Source organism: Gallinula chloropus, assembly GCF_964237585.1.
Source record: "Gallinula chloropus genome assembly, chromosome: 15".
Classification (NCBI taxonomy): Eukaryota; Metazoa; Chordata; class Aves; order Gruiformes; family Rallidae; genus Gallinula; species Gallinula chloropus.
In genome coordinates, this window is record NC_140100.1 from 9,866,643 (window position 1) to 9,885,243 (window position 18,601).

General features: G+C 37.7%; 1 protein-coding gene across 3 annotated transcripts in view; it reads right to left on the reverse strand.

Annotated features, from left to right (window-relative positions):
- The window catches only part of TRRAP (transformation/transcription domain associated protein), a gene marked incomplete at its 5' end in the record, with an annotated part of 86,689 nt that overhangs the window by 61,798 nt on the left and 6,290 nt on the right, over positions 1–18,601 (reverse strand). For all 3 annotated transcript variants that reach the window (XM_084270782.1, XM_084270781.1, XM_084270780.1), the window contains 17 exons: positions 376–472; positions 1,586–1,747; positions 2,661–2,921; positions 3,549–3,746; positions 3,873–4,090; positions 4,837–5,036; positions 6,067–6,218; positions 8,480–8,680; positions 9,500–9,756; positions 11,015–11,180; positions 12,824–13,015; positions 13,530–13,724; positions 14,253–14,350; positions 14,473–14,800; positions 16,395–16,629; positions 17,592–17,670; positions 18,142–18,280. In XM_084270782.1, the coding sequence (XP_084126908.1) occupies positions 376–472; positions 1,586–1,747; positions 2,661–2,921; positions 3,549–3,746; positions 3,873–4,090; positions 4,837–5,036; positions 6,067–6,218; positions 8,480–8,680; positions 9,500–9,756; positions 11,015–11,180; positions 12,824–13,015; positions 13,530–13,724; positions 14,253–14,350; positions 14,473–14,800; positions 16,395–16,629; positions 17,592–17,670; positions 18,142–18,280 (3,178 nt within the window). The remainder of the gene's footprint in view (positions 1–375; positions 473–1,585; positions 1,748–2,660; positions 2,922–3,548; positions 3,747–3,872; positions 4,091–4,836; positions 5,037–6,066; positions 6,219–8,479; positions 8,681–9,499; positions 9,757–11,014; positions 11,181–12,823; positions 13,016–13,529; positions 13,725–14,252; positions 14,351–14,472; positions 14,801–16,394; positions 16,630–17,591; positions 17,671–18,141; positions 18,281–18,601) is intronic.

Below are 18,601 nucleotides of genomic sequence, written 5' to 3' on the forward strand. Positions count from 1 at the left end.
TCTACATTACTTCTCTTCAAGTTTCTTTCATTTCATCTTAAATTACAGACAGCTAAAGCATAGCATGCTTTGCTGAAAGTAGCAAGCATCATAAAATAGTAAGAGAATGGAAATTCTATTAATAGTGCTCTGAAGTTTTCCTAGTGCTATATAACATAACTAGTCTGAATTATTTTGGGTTCATTTCAGAAACTAAATCCTAGTCATTAAGAAAGCAGCGATCCTTCCCCATCTCTCTCCATTAAACTGTGACCTCTAGAGAGCAGTCATCAGTCTTCAAGCACTCCAGTTTTCTGCTGATCTTGGGAAGAAGCCTGCCCGTTGCTCACAAGGACACTTATCTACAGCACATTTCATTTAGGAAGTTTCGCTTACTTAAGGCTGCAATCCGAAGGGGTACGAGTGATGGGAGACTTTTGTAACAAGGTAGCTTCATTAAGGCAGCATCTTCAGCCTCACACAGATTCAGTAACTAGGGAAAACAAAATAAACAATCATTTTGGCAAAGCATTGTGAGTCACACTGGAAACACTATTATCAGTTACCTTTTGAATCTTGTTTTCTCTAAGAGGCAAGTTTATGCAAACACACTAATCAACCTCCAAATTTCACCAAGAGGCAAAAATTCTACTCAAAATTAGGGAATGAGTTCCTACAAAAAGCAGCAGTTAGCCAGAGTCAAGACAGCCTGTTAGCATCACTGCCAGAGCATTTTGTTGGCCTCTATCAAGCTGGTCTACTTGCAAACATCCAGCTGCTCATATGATGAAATAATAGGTGCACAGAAAGCTTCCCTCCTGAGCAGCAGTAACAGTACTAAAGATACTGCAGAAAGGGGGAAGAGAACAGAAGGAGATTAACAGGGAAAAAAAAGTCCTGAAAATGTCTTCAGTAATTCTGATGGTGATGGTTCACTGCCCAGAGGGACAATTATTTCCAAGACAGCTCTCCTCTTTGCAGGGGAGTCCGTTCAGGTTATCTGTATGGGTTGTGCTAGTAGACACTGAACAGGCTGAAACAAAATTATGCAGCAAGCTCCAGGTTGTACCTATATCCAAGGCAGCTATTGAGATTCAGCCCTTCATACCACCAATGCACCACTCTCCCCTTTACAGGCTTTTTTGATCACACCACTTTGGTTTTGCCTTAAGTAAAAAAACTAGAGGATCCTCTGCAATGACAGCTACACCTCATTCCTGCCCTGCTGACTGCAATCACTGTCAGTATCAAAGACCTTCTGAACTTCCGTTTGGATCAAGGGACTAGACAGTTTCTCCACCTTAAATCTACACACTGGTTTGGTACCAAACTATTAGGAACTCAAAAACCTTAACAATATCTGTGTTTTTGGGGTACAACAAGAGATATACTCTGCATAAATATGCAAGTTAGCACAACTGGAATGGAAGCTACTACACTGGAGGTAAAGGCCAACCTCAGTTCACATTTCTAAAGGTAAAATCTTACATTTCAGTGACAGTTTAAAATGCACAGAGGAAAAAAAAATATTTTCAACAATTAAAGTTCTAACAGCATCACAACTCCAATATCTACGTTCAAATCCAAGAACATAAAAAGGAAGTACCTCTGTGTAGAAAACCTTGTGTTCCACAACATTCAGATCCATTGTAAACAGTCGGGGCTGCAGGGTTGTGCAAAACGTGTTTCCCTCCATCAGGCCAATCTGGGCATTGGCAGGTTGATGCCTAAGTAAGTGCTTTTTAGGAGGAACCATGTCTTGAAGAACCTACACAACATATAGATGACTGAATTAGCAGCTTACTCAAGGGACCCCACAGACCTAGCCACTAAGATGACATCATTAGTCACAGCTCCATTTGTTATCCTGGCTCCAGGTATTCTTCTGCAGAAATCACTAAGCAAGGAAAAAAAATATTCCTCTGAACTAATTTAATTCACAGGTAGTGAAATGATTCAGCATCTGCAATTATTAAATATTCTCTGTGACCAGAACTATGGCATTATTAATTTCACAAAATGTTATAAATAAAGCAATTCAAAGGGTTAAGCATTTCAACTGTTCAAGCCAAGTCACCAGAATATTTTAAGCTCCTGTAACACCAACTTCTCAATCTCCTCCATTTCCTCCTTTAGGAAAATTAAGCTATCAATCAGGGGGCTTCTCTGTGTGTTTCCAAACTACAATAACGTCATCTGTAATTCCATAGGTTGTGGTTGCCCTTAGAGGGCTTATATTCATTCTCTTGCCTTTCAAGAGAATAAAAACTATTAGCTTTAAGAAGTATGTAATAAAAAGTGATTTGAAAACAGCTTTGACCTTTATTGTCTCTTTCTGGATAGGGAAAGGCATAGCAATGTCTCTCATGCTTTAGAGAAAAACACAAAACTGAGGCTCAAAAAAGTAGTATCTGCCTGGCCTAGCCTATGTCTGATGGTAGTAGGACAAGCAGTCCATAATTTCAGGAAGTAAATCAACCTGAAGACACAATGAATACTGGCTCTGTAGCCAGGCACAGCTTGTAGAATCTCTGTAGCTCTCCAGTCACGGTGTATTTCAGAACAATGAAACCCAGCACATGATGGAGCACTAACATTAACTAATGTGGCAAAATACCCAGAAAAGCACTTTGTAAAGAACTCCAAACTCACTTGGACTCCCAGCAAGTATTTCTGTTTACCTCTTTATGTGGCTCCATAATGACTGTGACACTTTTTCCAGTGACCTGTGCAAGCACCTGCAATGAATGCATGGCCTGTTTCCTCACAGTAGAGTTTGGGGAGGTTACTTCTCGAACAAGGTCGTGTGTTACATGGTGGAAAGACTTCTCCTGTGCTGCCAGGATTTCTTCTGTTTTTTCTTCATCTTTTAAAGGCGTTGCACATCTAATCAAAAGCTGTTCTAACGTGGTCTTGGCCATAGCAACTGCTCCATTGGAAACCTAAGGTATGACAGATTTTTACTGAAAAGTACAGAACACAAATCTACACACCACTCACCAACAAACTTAGCATTTGATTTTGATGAATCCTCCACAAACAGCTAAAACCATATAAGGCTCAAACAGAGCACATATTCAAGCAGTCTTCCCACCAATCATTCCAAAACTACGAGCTGCAGTACAGACCAACCCTTAGCAATGTTGTCACCATACAATCCACGACAGAGTAAAGGTCAGGCAGCCAGTTTTCTAGGTACCTGTAACTACAGACAGCTATTTGATAAGATGAGCATCAAACTAAACACAGGACGAAGGAAAAACCCAGTGTGCTTCACACAAGTGACAGTGATTCTAGTGCTCTTTCTCTGATCTGAATGCATCCTGTATGTTTCTACTGTCAAAGAATCAAGTGTAATTCCAACAACTCTGGCAGAGTTACAAGGAAAAAACAGACCTCACTGCTAACTTTAGGCCTCAGTGACTAAAATTCACTCCTAACTTTGGAATGTATTGTGTCTGCAATAGTTAAGTAAAATCAAGATTTCTAGGAAGAGTTCAATCTGTATGAATCTAAGAAAAAAAGTTTGTTTCCCCCATGCTATTTGCCAGAATTAATTAATTAAATACCTCTCCAGTTAGATCCATCATAACAAAGAGAAGTGCCTTCAAGAAAGTCTGCTGGTTCTGAAGAACCCAAATGAGTGGCAGTCGTTCCATGAGGAATTTAATGGATACAACACCTCCCAGTTTGGCATACCAAGCTTGTTCATAACAGCAAGCACAAAGACGTTCCACAATGTAGGAAAACAAGGGAAGCTGACAAGCCTGGAAGGAAACAAAGAAACATATTGCTTTGTTTTTTCAGCTCACTAGTGGCCTCCACATTTTTAGAAGCTTAAATTGGATTATTAAAATACATTTTTTATAAGTAATATGTAATATATATATTACCCTTTCCTTTGAACCCAAGATAATGCTTGCAACATCAAATATCACTGCTAGAGCCACCTCTCCTATTTTGCAGAGTTCCTTCTCCTCATAGGCCATGCAGATTGCTATGGCATCAATAAGCACCAGGGGATCCATGCCTTTTGACCCATTTTCTTCACTGTGAAACATGGCTGTGCTAGGCTGGCTTCCAACCTGATAGCACTGCAGCAAAAAGGGACCTATAATTTGTATTGGGGAAGAAAAGAGAGAGAGGAAAAAAGATAAAGCAATGGATATTTCAATACAAATAGTCTCTTGATTAGATTTTACTACTCCTCTGACTAGCTGATGGCAAAACCAGTAAGCACTGTATCGATTTGCATATAAATGGACTGTAAGGCATTCTTCACTCTTAGAAAGAAAGATTACATCTACTCCAGCATTTCCTGCTATGCACTGCGAGAAGGTTTAATTAAAATGAAGAATCATAAAAGTTCAAGTTGTGTTAATGTGACAATGAAGAGTGATATGCTTATAAGAATGTCTTTACCCAACTTATTTGTCATACAGTCCAATTCCAAACAAAAACTTTTCTTCATAGATACAGAAACACTGCAGTGCTTTAACATTCACTTAGTTCCTCTGATCCTCCAAAACCACGAGTGGAAACACCCCAATTAAAGACCATCTGTGAAAGTAACTGTGTCTATCAAGTTCCACAAATGCTCTGGAAATATAAACCACTCGGAGCTGCAATTATTTCATTGGTTGTAGCATTCTACATGCATTGCTGACTGGTTTTTAGAAACTTAAAAGAGGTTTTTTTAAAGCTTATGAGATCTTCACTGCTCAGAAGAATTAAAATATAACCCAGTCATCAAACAAAACCCGACATATCTACCCAGAAACATCTGCAATATCATTAGAAAAAGCTTCTCCACCCCTCTCCTAACAGTCCACGGGATCACTATTCCACTTGACTTACCACACTGCTGAGCCACTGCCACCATGGTGTAATGGCGGATTAAGCTGGCGACAAAAGGCAGAGCACTAGGCCTCAGATCTTTGATGACTGCTGACATGAAGGCCCCTGTCAATGCCTGTTCAAATGTTTTACGAGCTGGTGTATCCTGAGCTTTGTATCGATGGGAAATAATCACACTGGGTATGGACTTCTCAGTAAAGCTGAAAGACAGCATTAAGATCGTTATAGTCCTAAACTGCAGCACTGGCAGCTCAATCATGAGCACTGGCAGTTTAAAGTTTGCTCTGAGTATCTCAATGCCTTCTCCACCTCCCATTTTCCCCTCAATTTGATAGAGCTGGACCAGTTCACTCAGTCTCTATTAATTTTGTCAGCCACTGGTCTCAAACATGATGGATAGCTCAATTTCATCAGGAACATTTAACGCCAGTGGTTCAGGAGAAGCCACGTACATTGCAAATAACAGGCACACAGGCATCATACCACAACTCAATTACAGAATGTCATTTGCAGAATTTTGACATTTTTCGCTTTTTTAAAATGACATTTGATTTTAATCTTGAAAGACTGAAATATTGTTTATCCAATCACTGCCCAACAAAACGTATTCATTGCAAAGCTCTATTTAGGTCAAGTCTAACAAGTCCAAATTGTAAAAGCTACTATACTCTTGAACTCCCTTTACTATACTGCAAAACTCTAAGTCAGCACAACCTTTGTGGGCAAAGATGTCAAAGTTGTTCAAAAGCAATACACTGATTCAGTATCAATAACGAAAATTGTAAAAGGAAAGAAAAAGAAAATCAATTAAAAGCTCCCTCCCAAGAAAAATAGGTTAGATCACTAAATTAAACTGAATTTTGCATGTCTTCCACTTCAGTGCAAAGTACATACAAAACATCACAATCCAAGTTAATCTTTAAAGCTCAATTAGGGACCAGGCCATTCCAACTGTTTAAATATACTAAATCAAAAATAATTTTTTAAAAAGCTATCTGATCCTATGTAACAAGCTATACATTGGACTGTGATTAAGAGAAGAAAATTCAAGTATGAAACATTAACGTGTCATTCGCATAAACAGTCTAACAAAATTCCACTTGCTATTAAGTCCTAGTAGGTAAAAATCTCATGAATACATTGCTTAGACTAACTATTGTCTGTAAGTCAGGTCACTCTAAAGACGCTATAAATTTTACATACACATTGAGGTTTAAAGAATTGTCATACTTGGGATGCGCAAGAAGCTGGTATAATGCGTGTTTATTATCATCCAGGCTCATCATAGCCACTAAAAAACACTTGATGACTTCCCACGCTTGCCTCCGGTAATAGGGTTCTGTGTTAGCACTCTTCAGACAGTCCAGAGCAGTCTCAATTGCCTGGAATGAAAAACAATGACAAAAAATGATAGTAACTCAACACCTCTTGATAGAAATATTTACAATAAAGGTGTTTAATCAAGGGAATGATATCGTTAGTACATATTAAATGTCACTTTTAAGGTGTGCACAATTTGCACTGCCTAAGTTAAGAAATGCAGAGAATGCCTGAGAGCAGACTTGAAATAATGAAGGTATTGGCTGTACTTTCATAAATGCAAAAGCTGTGTGGCACACACATTGATTTCCACAGTCAGAAAGCATCTGAAGTCACCAGTGAGGTGCACCTTCATTAACTCTCACCCCACTCAAGAAAATTTTCCTCACATTCCCTCCATCAATAATTGCTCTTCCTAATCCCTCAATACTACAGGTGTACAATGCATTTATAAACACATATAAATAGTACCCAAAAAGGTTCTATATTACAAATTACTTTGCCATATTTTCCATGCAAATCAAGAGCTACATCATACATGATATGTCCTGGTAAGCAACTTCTGAACAGTTCACTGGTGGAAACAGTAATCTTCCTTTGTAAGAAGATTTAGCCAATACATTTGAGAATAATTCAAATAATCTCTTAAAACAGCAAATATATGACAGAGGGGTAAATCTTTGTGGAAAATTTCTATTTTGAATATGTGTGTGTACGTGTGTGTATGTATGTGTGTGTGTGTGTATATACATATATAAAAAAAAAACCTCCACAGCTAGATACTTTCTCTCCTTATGCCCTTCCAACCAAAAAAGGAAGAAATTCAAAAAGAAAGGAAATAGTTAAAAGCAAATGGAGACAGACACTAAGTAAAAAACCCCACATACTAATTGTTCTGAAGTGCACAAAACAAGGAATTTAAATATTTGATCAATTTTAAATAACACTTAATCTTTTTCACTTAAACAGGATTATGCAGAAAAGGGCTCTGCTACATAGTGTGCATTTTCCTTCTTTGAAAGGAAAACCATCTTTCCACTTACTGAACAAACTAGCTGTCATCACATCACTGTTAATATCATCAGTATCTCAACAGAAAGAACAGTGAGTGTTATTTTTTGGGGAACGGATTGAATTAAACCTAGTGAAACAAGAAAACGTCAGCAATTCCAATACTTATACACATTGGACTCATTGGTTTCAGTACAGGGGAGAACTCAGTGAAGCTCTCTGCATCCTAAGAATCATTTTTCCAATCTGTTTTTAAGCCTGTTGGCTGGAGGGAGCCAACGAGTCAGCTGCCTACAGAGCAAGTTGTTTACCACATTCAGATCATACCTATTTATGAAAGTGTAATTGAAAAGGTAAGCATGAAAACTCTACAGGCCAAATTAAGTGAGAACCCAGCTTCACTCAGATCCCAAGACGTAGACACAGATGAGATTGCTGCAATTAGCAAGAACCAACCATTTGTGCTGCATTCAGACTGTCAATTACAGCCACAAGTACAAACTGTCTTTGCAGCTCTGAGCCCTATACCCAACCCAAACAAAACCAATCACTGCAGCCATTACAATAATCATCACTAGAGAATTTCTGCAGAGTTTTTTGTATGCTTGAAAAAGAAAACAGGGCAGTTTTAGATTCTCCTAACCTAAGCAGTACACCAGAAGTTTGGAAGGAAAAAAACATGCACAGGAAGCCTTTACTTGTGCCACTTCAGCTCCATGTCCTATCACTTTCTGAGACCAGAACAGCATGTTTAAATCTCTTATTTTGGGGTGACATGAAAAAGAGTTTAAAGGGGAAATAAGGAAAGAGCAGGCTGGCAAGCTTCTGCTAATTTAGCATGTCAAAATGAAGCAAGAAGTTAGTTTAAGTCTCCCTGCCTTAGATGGAGACTTTCAACTGATGGCTATGGAGTCAAAAAGAACAAAGTACTTTGCAGGGATTTCTGAAACAACATTTTGTACTTTACCTGCCCAATCTGACAATTGAAAATTACTCAAAACAGAAAAGCTAACAAAAAGAATGTAAATGTATTTAGATTCTGTTTCTCCATTACAATATACATTATTTAGAAATGTTTTTGTTTTTTGCAGGTACTAAAAAAGAAAAAAAAATCAGGTATGCATAAGATCTGTAAGCCTAGTTTTAATTAAGTAAATTCTATACTGTTAGATATTCATTAACTCATATCTGGAACTGGCAGACATACCACATTTTATCAAGGTTTTACAAGCAAACAAAACTTTAAAAAAATCTGTAATTAAGCAAGTAAGAAAGATGGTTTCACAGCACAGAAGATAACTTGAGCTCTTACTTTTTCCATCGGGAGCTGAATGGACGCTTTACAGTCTGAAAATTCAATTGTAATACTGGGTCCTTGGATTTCTGTGACTACATACTGTAGTTTCTGTGACTCCTTTAACATCTTCCTGTTACTTCCACCAAATTTACCAAGCACACGGTATGCCACATGAGAAATACTGTCTGCAGGATTGCGCAGGGTACGCCACAAAGCCTGGAAGTGTTTTCAGTGTTACATGGTCAGACCAGTCTCACCTCAGATTTTTTCAAATGTTAATGTAAAACAGTCAAGTAAAACACTTATGCTTCTACCTGGATAATTGATCCTGCACAACTTCTACAAAATACTTATCTAGCTTGACTAAAAGACAGCTTGGTTCACAACCGTTCGGGTGCCTTCTAACACGGTTGTCCTACATGCAGTTTCAGATTAATGCCATCAGCAAAAAACCTTTGCCACACTGAAATGTAATTTCATGTTTATGCCTGATATTAGATGAACAACACAGATAAATTCCCTTCAGTCTTAACTGGCCTGTTTTGGTTTTTTAATTCACAAATTGCTGATTTTGAACTATAAAAAGCAAAGAAAGTAATTATTATATTTAACATATATGTGAACACCTTACTGGGGGAAAGAGCTGCCTTTACAAAATTGTTCTAAATTTCAGCCCCATCTGTATATATCACATATCTACCCATCATGATATGCTGAAGATAATTAGCTTTTTCTTGTTTTGTTTTTAAAACACCAACAAATTTTAATCATTTTCTGTCCTGACTCAAACGTAGTCATATTTTTACCAGTCCCAAGTTTTAACCTTGACCCCTTAAAAATGATTAATTCACTTATGTTTTTCAGAGTTTTCAGATTAACAGCAAAACACCGACTGGCCCTTTCCACACAAACCAGTCTGGTATGGTTCTCATGACAGACTGTTCAAGTTTTAATAACCCAGGGATCACAGAAATTTCCAATAGTATTTAGGGAATCAACGACCCCTTGTGGTCTAACTAGAAATGACACGTTTACCTGCATAAGCTCAGCTCGAACTGGCTGAATGTGATCATACAGAAAGTCTGGCTGCAGGTTATCCACACACAATTCCAGAGTTCTTAAGCCTTGGCTAACGAGGGTCTGGGATCCGTTAAGAGCCGACACCAAGGGATCCATCAGCATTGGCAGGTAGGGCAGCAACGAGCTCAAACGCACCGGCACGGTGAGGCAGAGCTCTACAAACAAGTCTTTCATGTGTTGTTTGTGAAGGCCACTTTGCAGCATATTAAGTCCTGAAAGTCATTGAGAAGTTATGTACTCAAAAGTTCGCCCACAGTTTACTGTTAAAAATTGCTATTACCTAAGTTTGGGATAACATGACTCTTTAGGACTCTCTAAACCTTGTATCTCTGTAAGTAGTATTATTTACAATGCATAATGCCATTCATAAGTGTAAATTACATCTAAGGATTCTATACACTGAATGTTTGAATGTTTCTGTAGGTATATACACATTCAAATAAAAATTATAGCTATACCTATTTTAAAATTTAATACTAGACTCAATAAAGGAGCATTTGAATGAAAATGAAAACCAGAAGAAGACAGATTAACTCAAGCTTCAGCCATGTATCGACAGAAACAAAAATCCACCCAGTACAAGTTGTTTTTAAAATTTCTGGACTCCTGAGATGAAACAGTAAGTGAGTTCAAGTACATTCACTGCCCCATACAAACAAAACAGATTCCCCACTTTATTTTCTTCTCCCCACTAAGATTTCATAAATTCCATAAACCTAACTAACACTTTTACACTGATGTGTAATTTGCAGAACAACTTATAGGTGACATACATACATATTTGTTAAGTACAATAATAATTGCCCCTACAGCTGTAGGATTTCACATGCCTGGAATTGTTCCAATTAGCTAGTCCTTAGCTTTAAGGACTCCTTATCCTTTGTATCTCAAGAACACAGTCCTTGCAAGCACAAATATTCAGCTCATCAACCTGACTGTTATTTCCATTTCCCTTTTGCAAACCAACACTACTTGCATTTATATTTATCATGCACTTGCAGGTGCACACACATGCCTTCAACTAGAGAGCAAATCTGCTACGTTCTGGTGCTGGCCTGGCAGCATCACTTCTCTTACTGCTCTTACACCTCAATGCTTTATGCTGACAAAGTTATAAATAGGAAAAAAAAAGGAATAAAAAAAAACCAAACAGGAAAAAAAAAAAGTCATCAACCCCAGAAACAGCAAATGAAAGAAACAGACACAAAACCCCCTCAACAGCCCCACAATAGAAAGCAAAACAAGAAGCAGCAGAAATTGTGAAGCAGCCAAAACTATGGAGCCTGAAGCAGCTGAGAGTAAATGAAAATAAGCCACAATCAAGATACTTAATCAACTGCTAAGCTCAAAACCAGAAGTGATTTAACAGGGTTAGGGCTTTAGTTTTGGGGGGTTGATTACATAACTTTATTATTGCTATTTACATAAAAACATCAGAAACTGGGGTGTGGAAAAAAGGTATTGTTCTACCTTGCAGTAAGTTTGGTAACAGCGGCAAGAATTCTTGATATAAGAGATCATGACTGCCTCCTCCAATAGATCTGAACAGTGCTCTGAGCAGCAGGAAGTAGTTATAGGGCTCTTTGGCAGTCTGTGCAAGTTCCATAGAGCTGTTCACAATCTTGTGCAAATGTGGCTACAAAAAAATAAAAGTAAAGCTTGAAGATTAATAAATATGTTTCATCATCACTGCACTGTACAAGAGTTTAGCGTGAGACAAGTTTATCACATGAAAAACCTTCCCTGTTCCACATTGTGATACCACACTTATTTTATACCACTGTCGAAGAACTGCTAAAAAGTCAATCAGTATTTTAATAGCATGAAGAACCCAGAGCATTCTCTAATTAAGCCCTGCTTTTGTATTCATCAAATTTAAGTCTGAGTGCTACTCCAAGCAGGAACTGCATTAAAAAAAAGAAACCTTCAGCAAATCTGACACAATGGAAAGCGTTTGCTCCACAGAACCTAGGGAGTGGGATCCCGAAGTGTCAGGATGATAAAATACTTCACAGTATTTACACCTGATCTAACCTCATCACTAATTCTTAATTCGTCTGATTTCACTTGCAAAGCAAATTTTACAAGGTAAAAAAATGGTTACAGAACTGATGGCCCTTCCAGAGCACAGGACACCAACAATTTGCAGGAATCATTAAAATTAGTGGGGAAAAACAAAGATTCTCACAAATCAGGGACAAACAGTGACAATTCTGGATTTTATTAACATCTAAAAGCTTTCTACATTGCTATGCAAATGCTGCAAATAGCCTTCATTGTTCAAGTAAATTGTCTACCCAAGGCCCATACCATCAATCCTGCTGAAACAAAAAAAGTAACAGAAGCATGGAGCTGTGAAGGTAGTAAAACCACACTCTAAATTGGATCTCCAGCTTATAAGATCCAAATGACCTTGATTCTGGTGACAAATCAGGAGAATTTAAGGAAGATAACATGAACATTGCCTCAAATTACTTTTATCTGGAGAAGGAGTTGTCACTACTCAGTTCTACCCAGAAAACTGAACTAATCCTGCTATAACAAACCATTAAGCACAGAAAGCATTATCACGGTTACCTGCATCAGAAGTGGTGTTTATTTTAAGGTAGAAGGAAGAGAAATGGAGAGAAAATGTGAGAGATGGAGCAGTGTTAAATTAGTGTCTTAATGTTTTTTCTAGATAGAGGCAGCTGCTATTTTTGAGGGAAGCACACTCTTGCCTCAAGCTCAGTACTTCTAAACTCACTGAATAATGAGATGATCTCATCAACATAAGCAACATCCTCGGAATACACTGACAATATGTTGTGGATAGGATAAAAATTGGCATTCCTTAATCCAGACTCCTGAAGAACACACCATCTTGAACTCAAGACTCACACAGCGTTGCATGGGACATGAGTGAACAAGATTCAGCAATGCACTAAGAGTGATTCCAGGCTAAGCAAAAGTCTGAAGTCAATATGGAAATGGAGAGGAAGAAATATGGGAGAAGGTATGACCTGACCATGAAGTTATACCAGCTCACAGCAATCCTAATCAGGCAACAAGCACAGATCAGCCATTTATACTCAGGATTAGTACATCACCTTACAGGCTCAAATATGAAGAAAACATTCAAAGAAACCATCACGTCTAAGTAAGGTAAGGCAATGTATTTGGAGAAAACAGAGATGCCTCACCAGTAGTGGTTCCAACATGATAGACTCTCAAACTCTACATTTCATTCAAAGTCAAAACAGATATTTTTTTTTTTGTTTTAACACAAACGACCTTTACCTTCAGCATTTGTTCATTTTCAGCTGCAAATAGTGAAACTGAGCCGAAGACTAACTTGAACAGCTTGAGATACAGATTGGAGAGTTCCACATTAGAGCCCATTTCTGGCAGCCGATCCAGAAGATACTCAACCAAAATCGTTGCAAAGAGGGCAGAGGTAGTAGGATTTGCTAAGAAGGAATTGGCAACAATCTGTAAGAGGAAACCACAAAGGACTTAGTGTTGCTGTAATGGAAAGAACAGAGGGATAAATGCACTACCCATTTAAAACAAAAAACGAAGATAAATTATTTTCCCCATCTCCAGTGCTACCCAAGTGATTCAGGTTATCCTCAGTGGAAAACAACCATGCACATAACTTCAGTGTTCAAGTTTAAAGTTTAATTTTAAATGTGTGTTATACAACTTGCATTCTCAGAGTGTTAAGAGCCTGAACAAAAAAAAAAAAAACACTTCACAATATTCAACACTTTTCAAGAATAACATCGTTTCATACATTCCAAACTCAATCACATGTTTGCATTGCTTCACTTACTCTGGAAAGCTTTATAAAACCACTTTGTAACGATAGATCTTAAGATTTGAAACAATCTTGCTCATTTCAACTTTATTATTTATATACTTCAAGTCATAAGCTATTTTCTACAGGCTACATATTATCAATTAATAAAAACCCAAAATGACCCAACAAACAAAACCACAATACCTGAAGAGCATAGTTTTTTGAGATTCTCTCCACCATATAAGGAACAGTTGTTTGAAAGATTTCTTTAAAAGTTAGAGGGTTCATCATTGTGAACACGCCAGCAAAATGCTCCAGAACTTCCTTTTCCTCTTTCATTCTGACTGTCTGACAGTTTGCTACTCGAACATAGGTCTGTCCGTTTCCTGCTATTTGGACCTATGGAAATTCAGAAAATGTACATATTGGTTACAGAATTTGAGTAATTTTCCCCCCACTACTCTTGAAACACTCTCTGGAAAAAAAACCCCTAAGTTTCACAGGTTACACATGCAAGCACCGTGAAGAGCTGGGCACAGGAGCCAACAGTGACAGTAAAAACACACTAAATACACCTACACGTCATCAGTACTCGGTGGATCTATAGATTAATATAGCCACATGCATGCTTCCACTGAGAGCTACCTGAAGAAAAGATTCAGCCCACTACATGAAATATAACATATTTTTAGTCCTATCTGTCTGCATAAACACAGGCAGTAATGGCTGTTAAGAAAATAATTGGTTCCCTGCAAGTCGTAAGTACTTGGAAATTAATAAAATCTCCCAATAACTGTGGTCTTGAAATTAAAGACTTAATGAAAATATACTACACACTAAATTTCTCTTTAGCTGACAAATAAATCCTTATTAAAAGATCTAATGCAGACTAACTAAATAAAAGTGCTATGTGGCCAGGTGACATACCTGATAAATATCTAAAGCTTGCATTGCGTATTTTACCAGTTTTATATAGATTTGAGTCTCCTTAGGTTGCAATTGCTTATTGGGAATGAATTGTGCTTCTGAAAGAAGACAGAGAATAAGACAGCAGTTAACTATTAGAAATACTATTGGCTCTTATTCTACAGAGTTTTAATTGTAGAATTACAGAAGATTAATGTAATTAAATATTAAGCAGTTTTACCACCAGGAGCTTTGCATGACGTGATGCCCCACGTGATTGTCTTGACACCACAGACCAAAGTTTTTACTAAACTTCTGCAATCTGTGACCTGAAACGTCTGTTTATCTTCTTTCTCTTTCTCCCCTTGTTTTTCAAATACAGGTACTGGGGCAGGGGCCACCGGAGTGGCTGGGGCAGGGGATGGAACAGGAACAGGAGCTGCATTTGCTGCTGTGGGAACTCCAGGTAACGCGGCTTCGACAGCCCCGAGTTCAGACTGTGGTTTGCATTTTTTGAAGATTACAGAAAGCTGGTATCGTGCTATAGTGTGAAACTTCAGAACAAAAACCTAAGGCACAGAGAGGAAAGGCAGGTGTAAGAGCAGGGAGAGGGAAGTAAAAAAAAAAAAAAGAGAGAGTGAATTTCTTCAAAAATAATTCTGGATTTAGTAATACTAATACTCATCATATTGAAATCATTAAAATGTACCACTAAGTTTCATTCAAACTACATGTCATTCAAATGTCAGCAAGTATATACATGTATCAGTTTGCTTACTCTTGACAAGTTCCAGAAGTAAAAATATTTGCTGAGAACTAGTTAAATCATCTTTTGAGAGCTCTACAATTCTACTTCATTTAAAATTAAAAGCTGTTTGGGTTTTAATTAAGACAATATTTCAGTCTATAAATACTTACTATAAAAAGCTCAATTTTTTCAGATGTACGTGAAACGTATGTCAGAAGTGTTCAAGTTTTTATGTAACATATCAGATTTACAAATCACTAATGAACCCTACAGAACAGTGACCTCCCAACATTTCTGCCTCTTGGCTGATACTAAACAAGGGGCATGTTCCACAAGGTTTCAGTTTAAAGCAGAAAAAAGTAGAGGTTTATTTCGAAGACAAACTCTACTAGGAAGCTACTTCTGTGTGAGGAATCGGAATAAAGCACCCATTACAATGCAGAACCTCAAGGTTTTTCACTTGCATCTCGTACATGGAATGAAATTAAACTGCTGCTACCCTAAGAAACAAATAAACTTCAGGGGTAATTCCAAATAACCTGGAAATTACTAAAATGACTGTCTACCCTGGTTCAGTCAGAACCATGACAATCTGTCAGTGACAGAGAAGAGTCAAACATGAGGAGGATCTACTACATTCACAACTCCAGCTTCCTCAGTTATGTTAAAATATGATTTAGATTTCAAGATGTGCTCTCACATCCCAAAATGAGATTATTAAACCTGTATTTACCCTGGAAGTGTTTCACCCTACAACTAAATGTATCTTAATGCTGTGGCAGGAGAAACACTAGGCAAAAACTTTTCCATTAACAACTTGGCTACAGCAAGCAGGCAGCATTACATCTGTACTACACCAGGAATGAGAGTTTTTCAGGTGCATCCCCCATTTTTAAAAATAACACAAAAATAACCCCACCCCAAAAAATGCTCCATATAAAAAAAGATCCTTAAAAAGGATCAGTTGGTGGATGTTCCACACTTTACAGATCATGAGGACTTGCAAGATAATCCTTTTGCAGGATCGAAAAAAAAATAAAAGAAACCCACCAAACCACACATAACCAGAAAGTGTTAAAAAATACCATTCATACATACCCTTACATGGGGAGAAAATGAGATTACAACTAAAATTTTCTTTTCAATTTAAAACATAAAAAAATACCCCAGCAGTTAGGCTAACCCCAGCATCGCAGACATTCCTTTTCCTGAGCTGGCAAAGCACCTCTGCCATACTTGAGACATCATCCCAGTTGCAAAGCATTTTAAAAAGCACTTCTCTAAGGTATCACAATGAAATACAGCATGCAGATTGTTTCTACATACCCTCATTTCTGAAGAAAGGACAAAGCAAAATGTGATTGACAACATACTATAAAACAGGCTATTTGAGTTATTATCAAATATTTTAATACCTCCAGCATTCTCATAAGAATATCTCTACCATTTCCATTTTCCTGTTCACTTTTAGACCGGATACAGTCTACTAAATTTAGCAGAAGCTTGCAAGACATTGTCTGGATACTGCTGGGCAGGGACTCATCATCAATGTTCTTGGCAAATAACTGGACAGCGAGGGAGAGATCATTGAGTGGTAAGTGCTGACGGACGTGATGGACCAGGTCTGCCAGTGTACTATATGCAAGAGGTCTATCAGCAAAAACAAGAAATGAAGAAAAACATGTTGAGGACAATGAAAAATGCTATTAATTGTACTTAACCAATAGTTACTGCCTGGAGCTATTTCCAAGATTCTAAATCCAAGTTTTCTATTTTTATAAGCAAATCTGTAGTCCAGGAGGCTTTTCCAGTTACACAAGAAAATTATACCCTGTACAATCTAATCAGCCCGTCCCACAACATTAACATTACCCCTCTGGTATTTCTTACCCCACTGCTGAACATCCCCAGCATGTATTTTCATCTAGATACAGTTAAAAGCAAATTAGCATATTTTAAACCACATTTTAAGCAGGGTTGGCAAGCTGTTTCAGAATAAAGGGGCGATTCTTGATTTCAAAAGTTGTCATGAAGACTAATTAAAACTTTGAAATCAAATACCAGGTTTAAGCATCCAGTAGAGCAAATATTTCCAAATCTAACACATGTCAATAAAGTCCACTTGACTCTTAAGCCAGAGGAAAGAATTCTCTGAGTTCAAAGAAAACCACCTAACAAGTAGCAGACTACTGAAGACACAGAAAGTAAATATTCTCCCCATTATTTTTTTTTCAATTGTGATTAAGTAAAATTTTAAAGTACTTATTGACAACACAGTTTAAATCTCATTCAGATTTTACACTGGATACAGAGCTTGGGCTGTTTCATGAGATAATGGGAAGATATTGAGCTGACGTCGCTGTGACCACTGTTTTCAATGAAATAGTTCTTAGTCACCCATTTATCTCATTTTGCCCTACTATGCTGCATCAATGTTAAACAAGAACCACTCTTTACACCAGCAGAAGCCTTTCCAAGATTTGAATCTAATGAAATTAGCTATTTAAAGCAATGATTTAGGAAGCTATAGAGATGCTGTTGTAAATTATTAAGAAGCCTTCAAAGAAACCAGCCCTAGCAGGCACTTAGATGGCTATTCCAAACTGTCATACCTCAGCGTCTCTCGGGCAGTGTATCCAGAGCCAATCAGTATAGATTCATCAAATAGCTTGTCCATACATGGTATAAATTCTGTAATTTAAAAAAAAAAAAAGACAAAAAAAAAAGCAGCATTATAAAGACTGGCAAAGGAAACAATCAAAATAAGTTAGTTTAATTTTAAACTGTTTACATCTGAAGTGGTTTTATTACAACATTTATTCCTGAAGCTCATAAAAGGCCGTGCCGTGTACAAGGGAACTTCCACTTAACCTCTTGTGACCAGACTCCACCGACACCAGCCCTTTGAGTAACACCACAGTACACAGCCAAAGCCACAGCACTGATACAACAAGCACAGTTACGGCTGGAAAGAGGAAAAGCCATTTGCTCAGTGTGCCATCTTACTTATTTTTGTTAAGACAAAACAAAAATTACACCCAGTCCCAAAGTACTCAGAAGTACATACCAATCCAAACCCAAGTAAGCAATAAGCCTTTTAAATACACAGAAATAGTTGAGAACTTCCCAGTTTATAGACATATTTTTATAAGTACTACGTACGGCTCCTCAAGTCTGTTGTCAAGATGTGCTTAGCAGCAATCAGAAGCTCCTTCCGGAGGTGTGCCGTTTCAGCTGGACAGTTGGAGAGCAACTGCAACATTCCTTTTACCATTTGCTGAGAATATTTAGCCACTAACTCCTACAACAAAAATCAACATTAATACAATTATTATGACACTGTATTTTAAAGCTTTACTTCACATTTGTGAAATAGCAGTTAATTAAAATCCATTTGTTTCTCTTTAAGAGGTCTACTTGTGAAAATAAAACACGACAGCCATTCCACAAATACCCAGAGCAGTGGAAGCAGAGTGTTTCTACTTCACTTTCACATGAGAACACTCCTGAAAGGCCAACCAAGTACAGCCCCATCTTCAGATCTGCCACACAAACAGCCCCTGATGCACTGTGGTCCTGCTGGTCACTCGCCTGCCATAAAGTAACTACAAATCCATTGCAC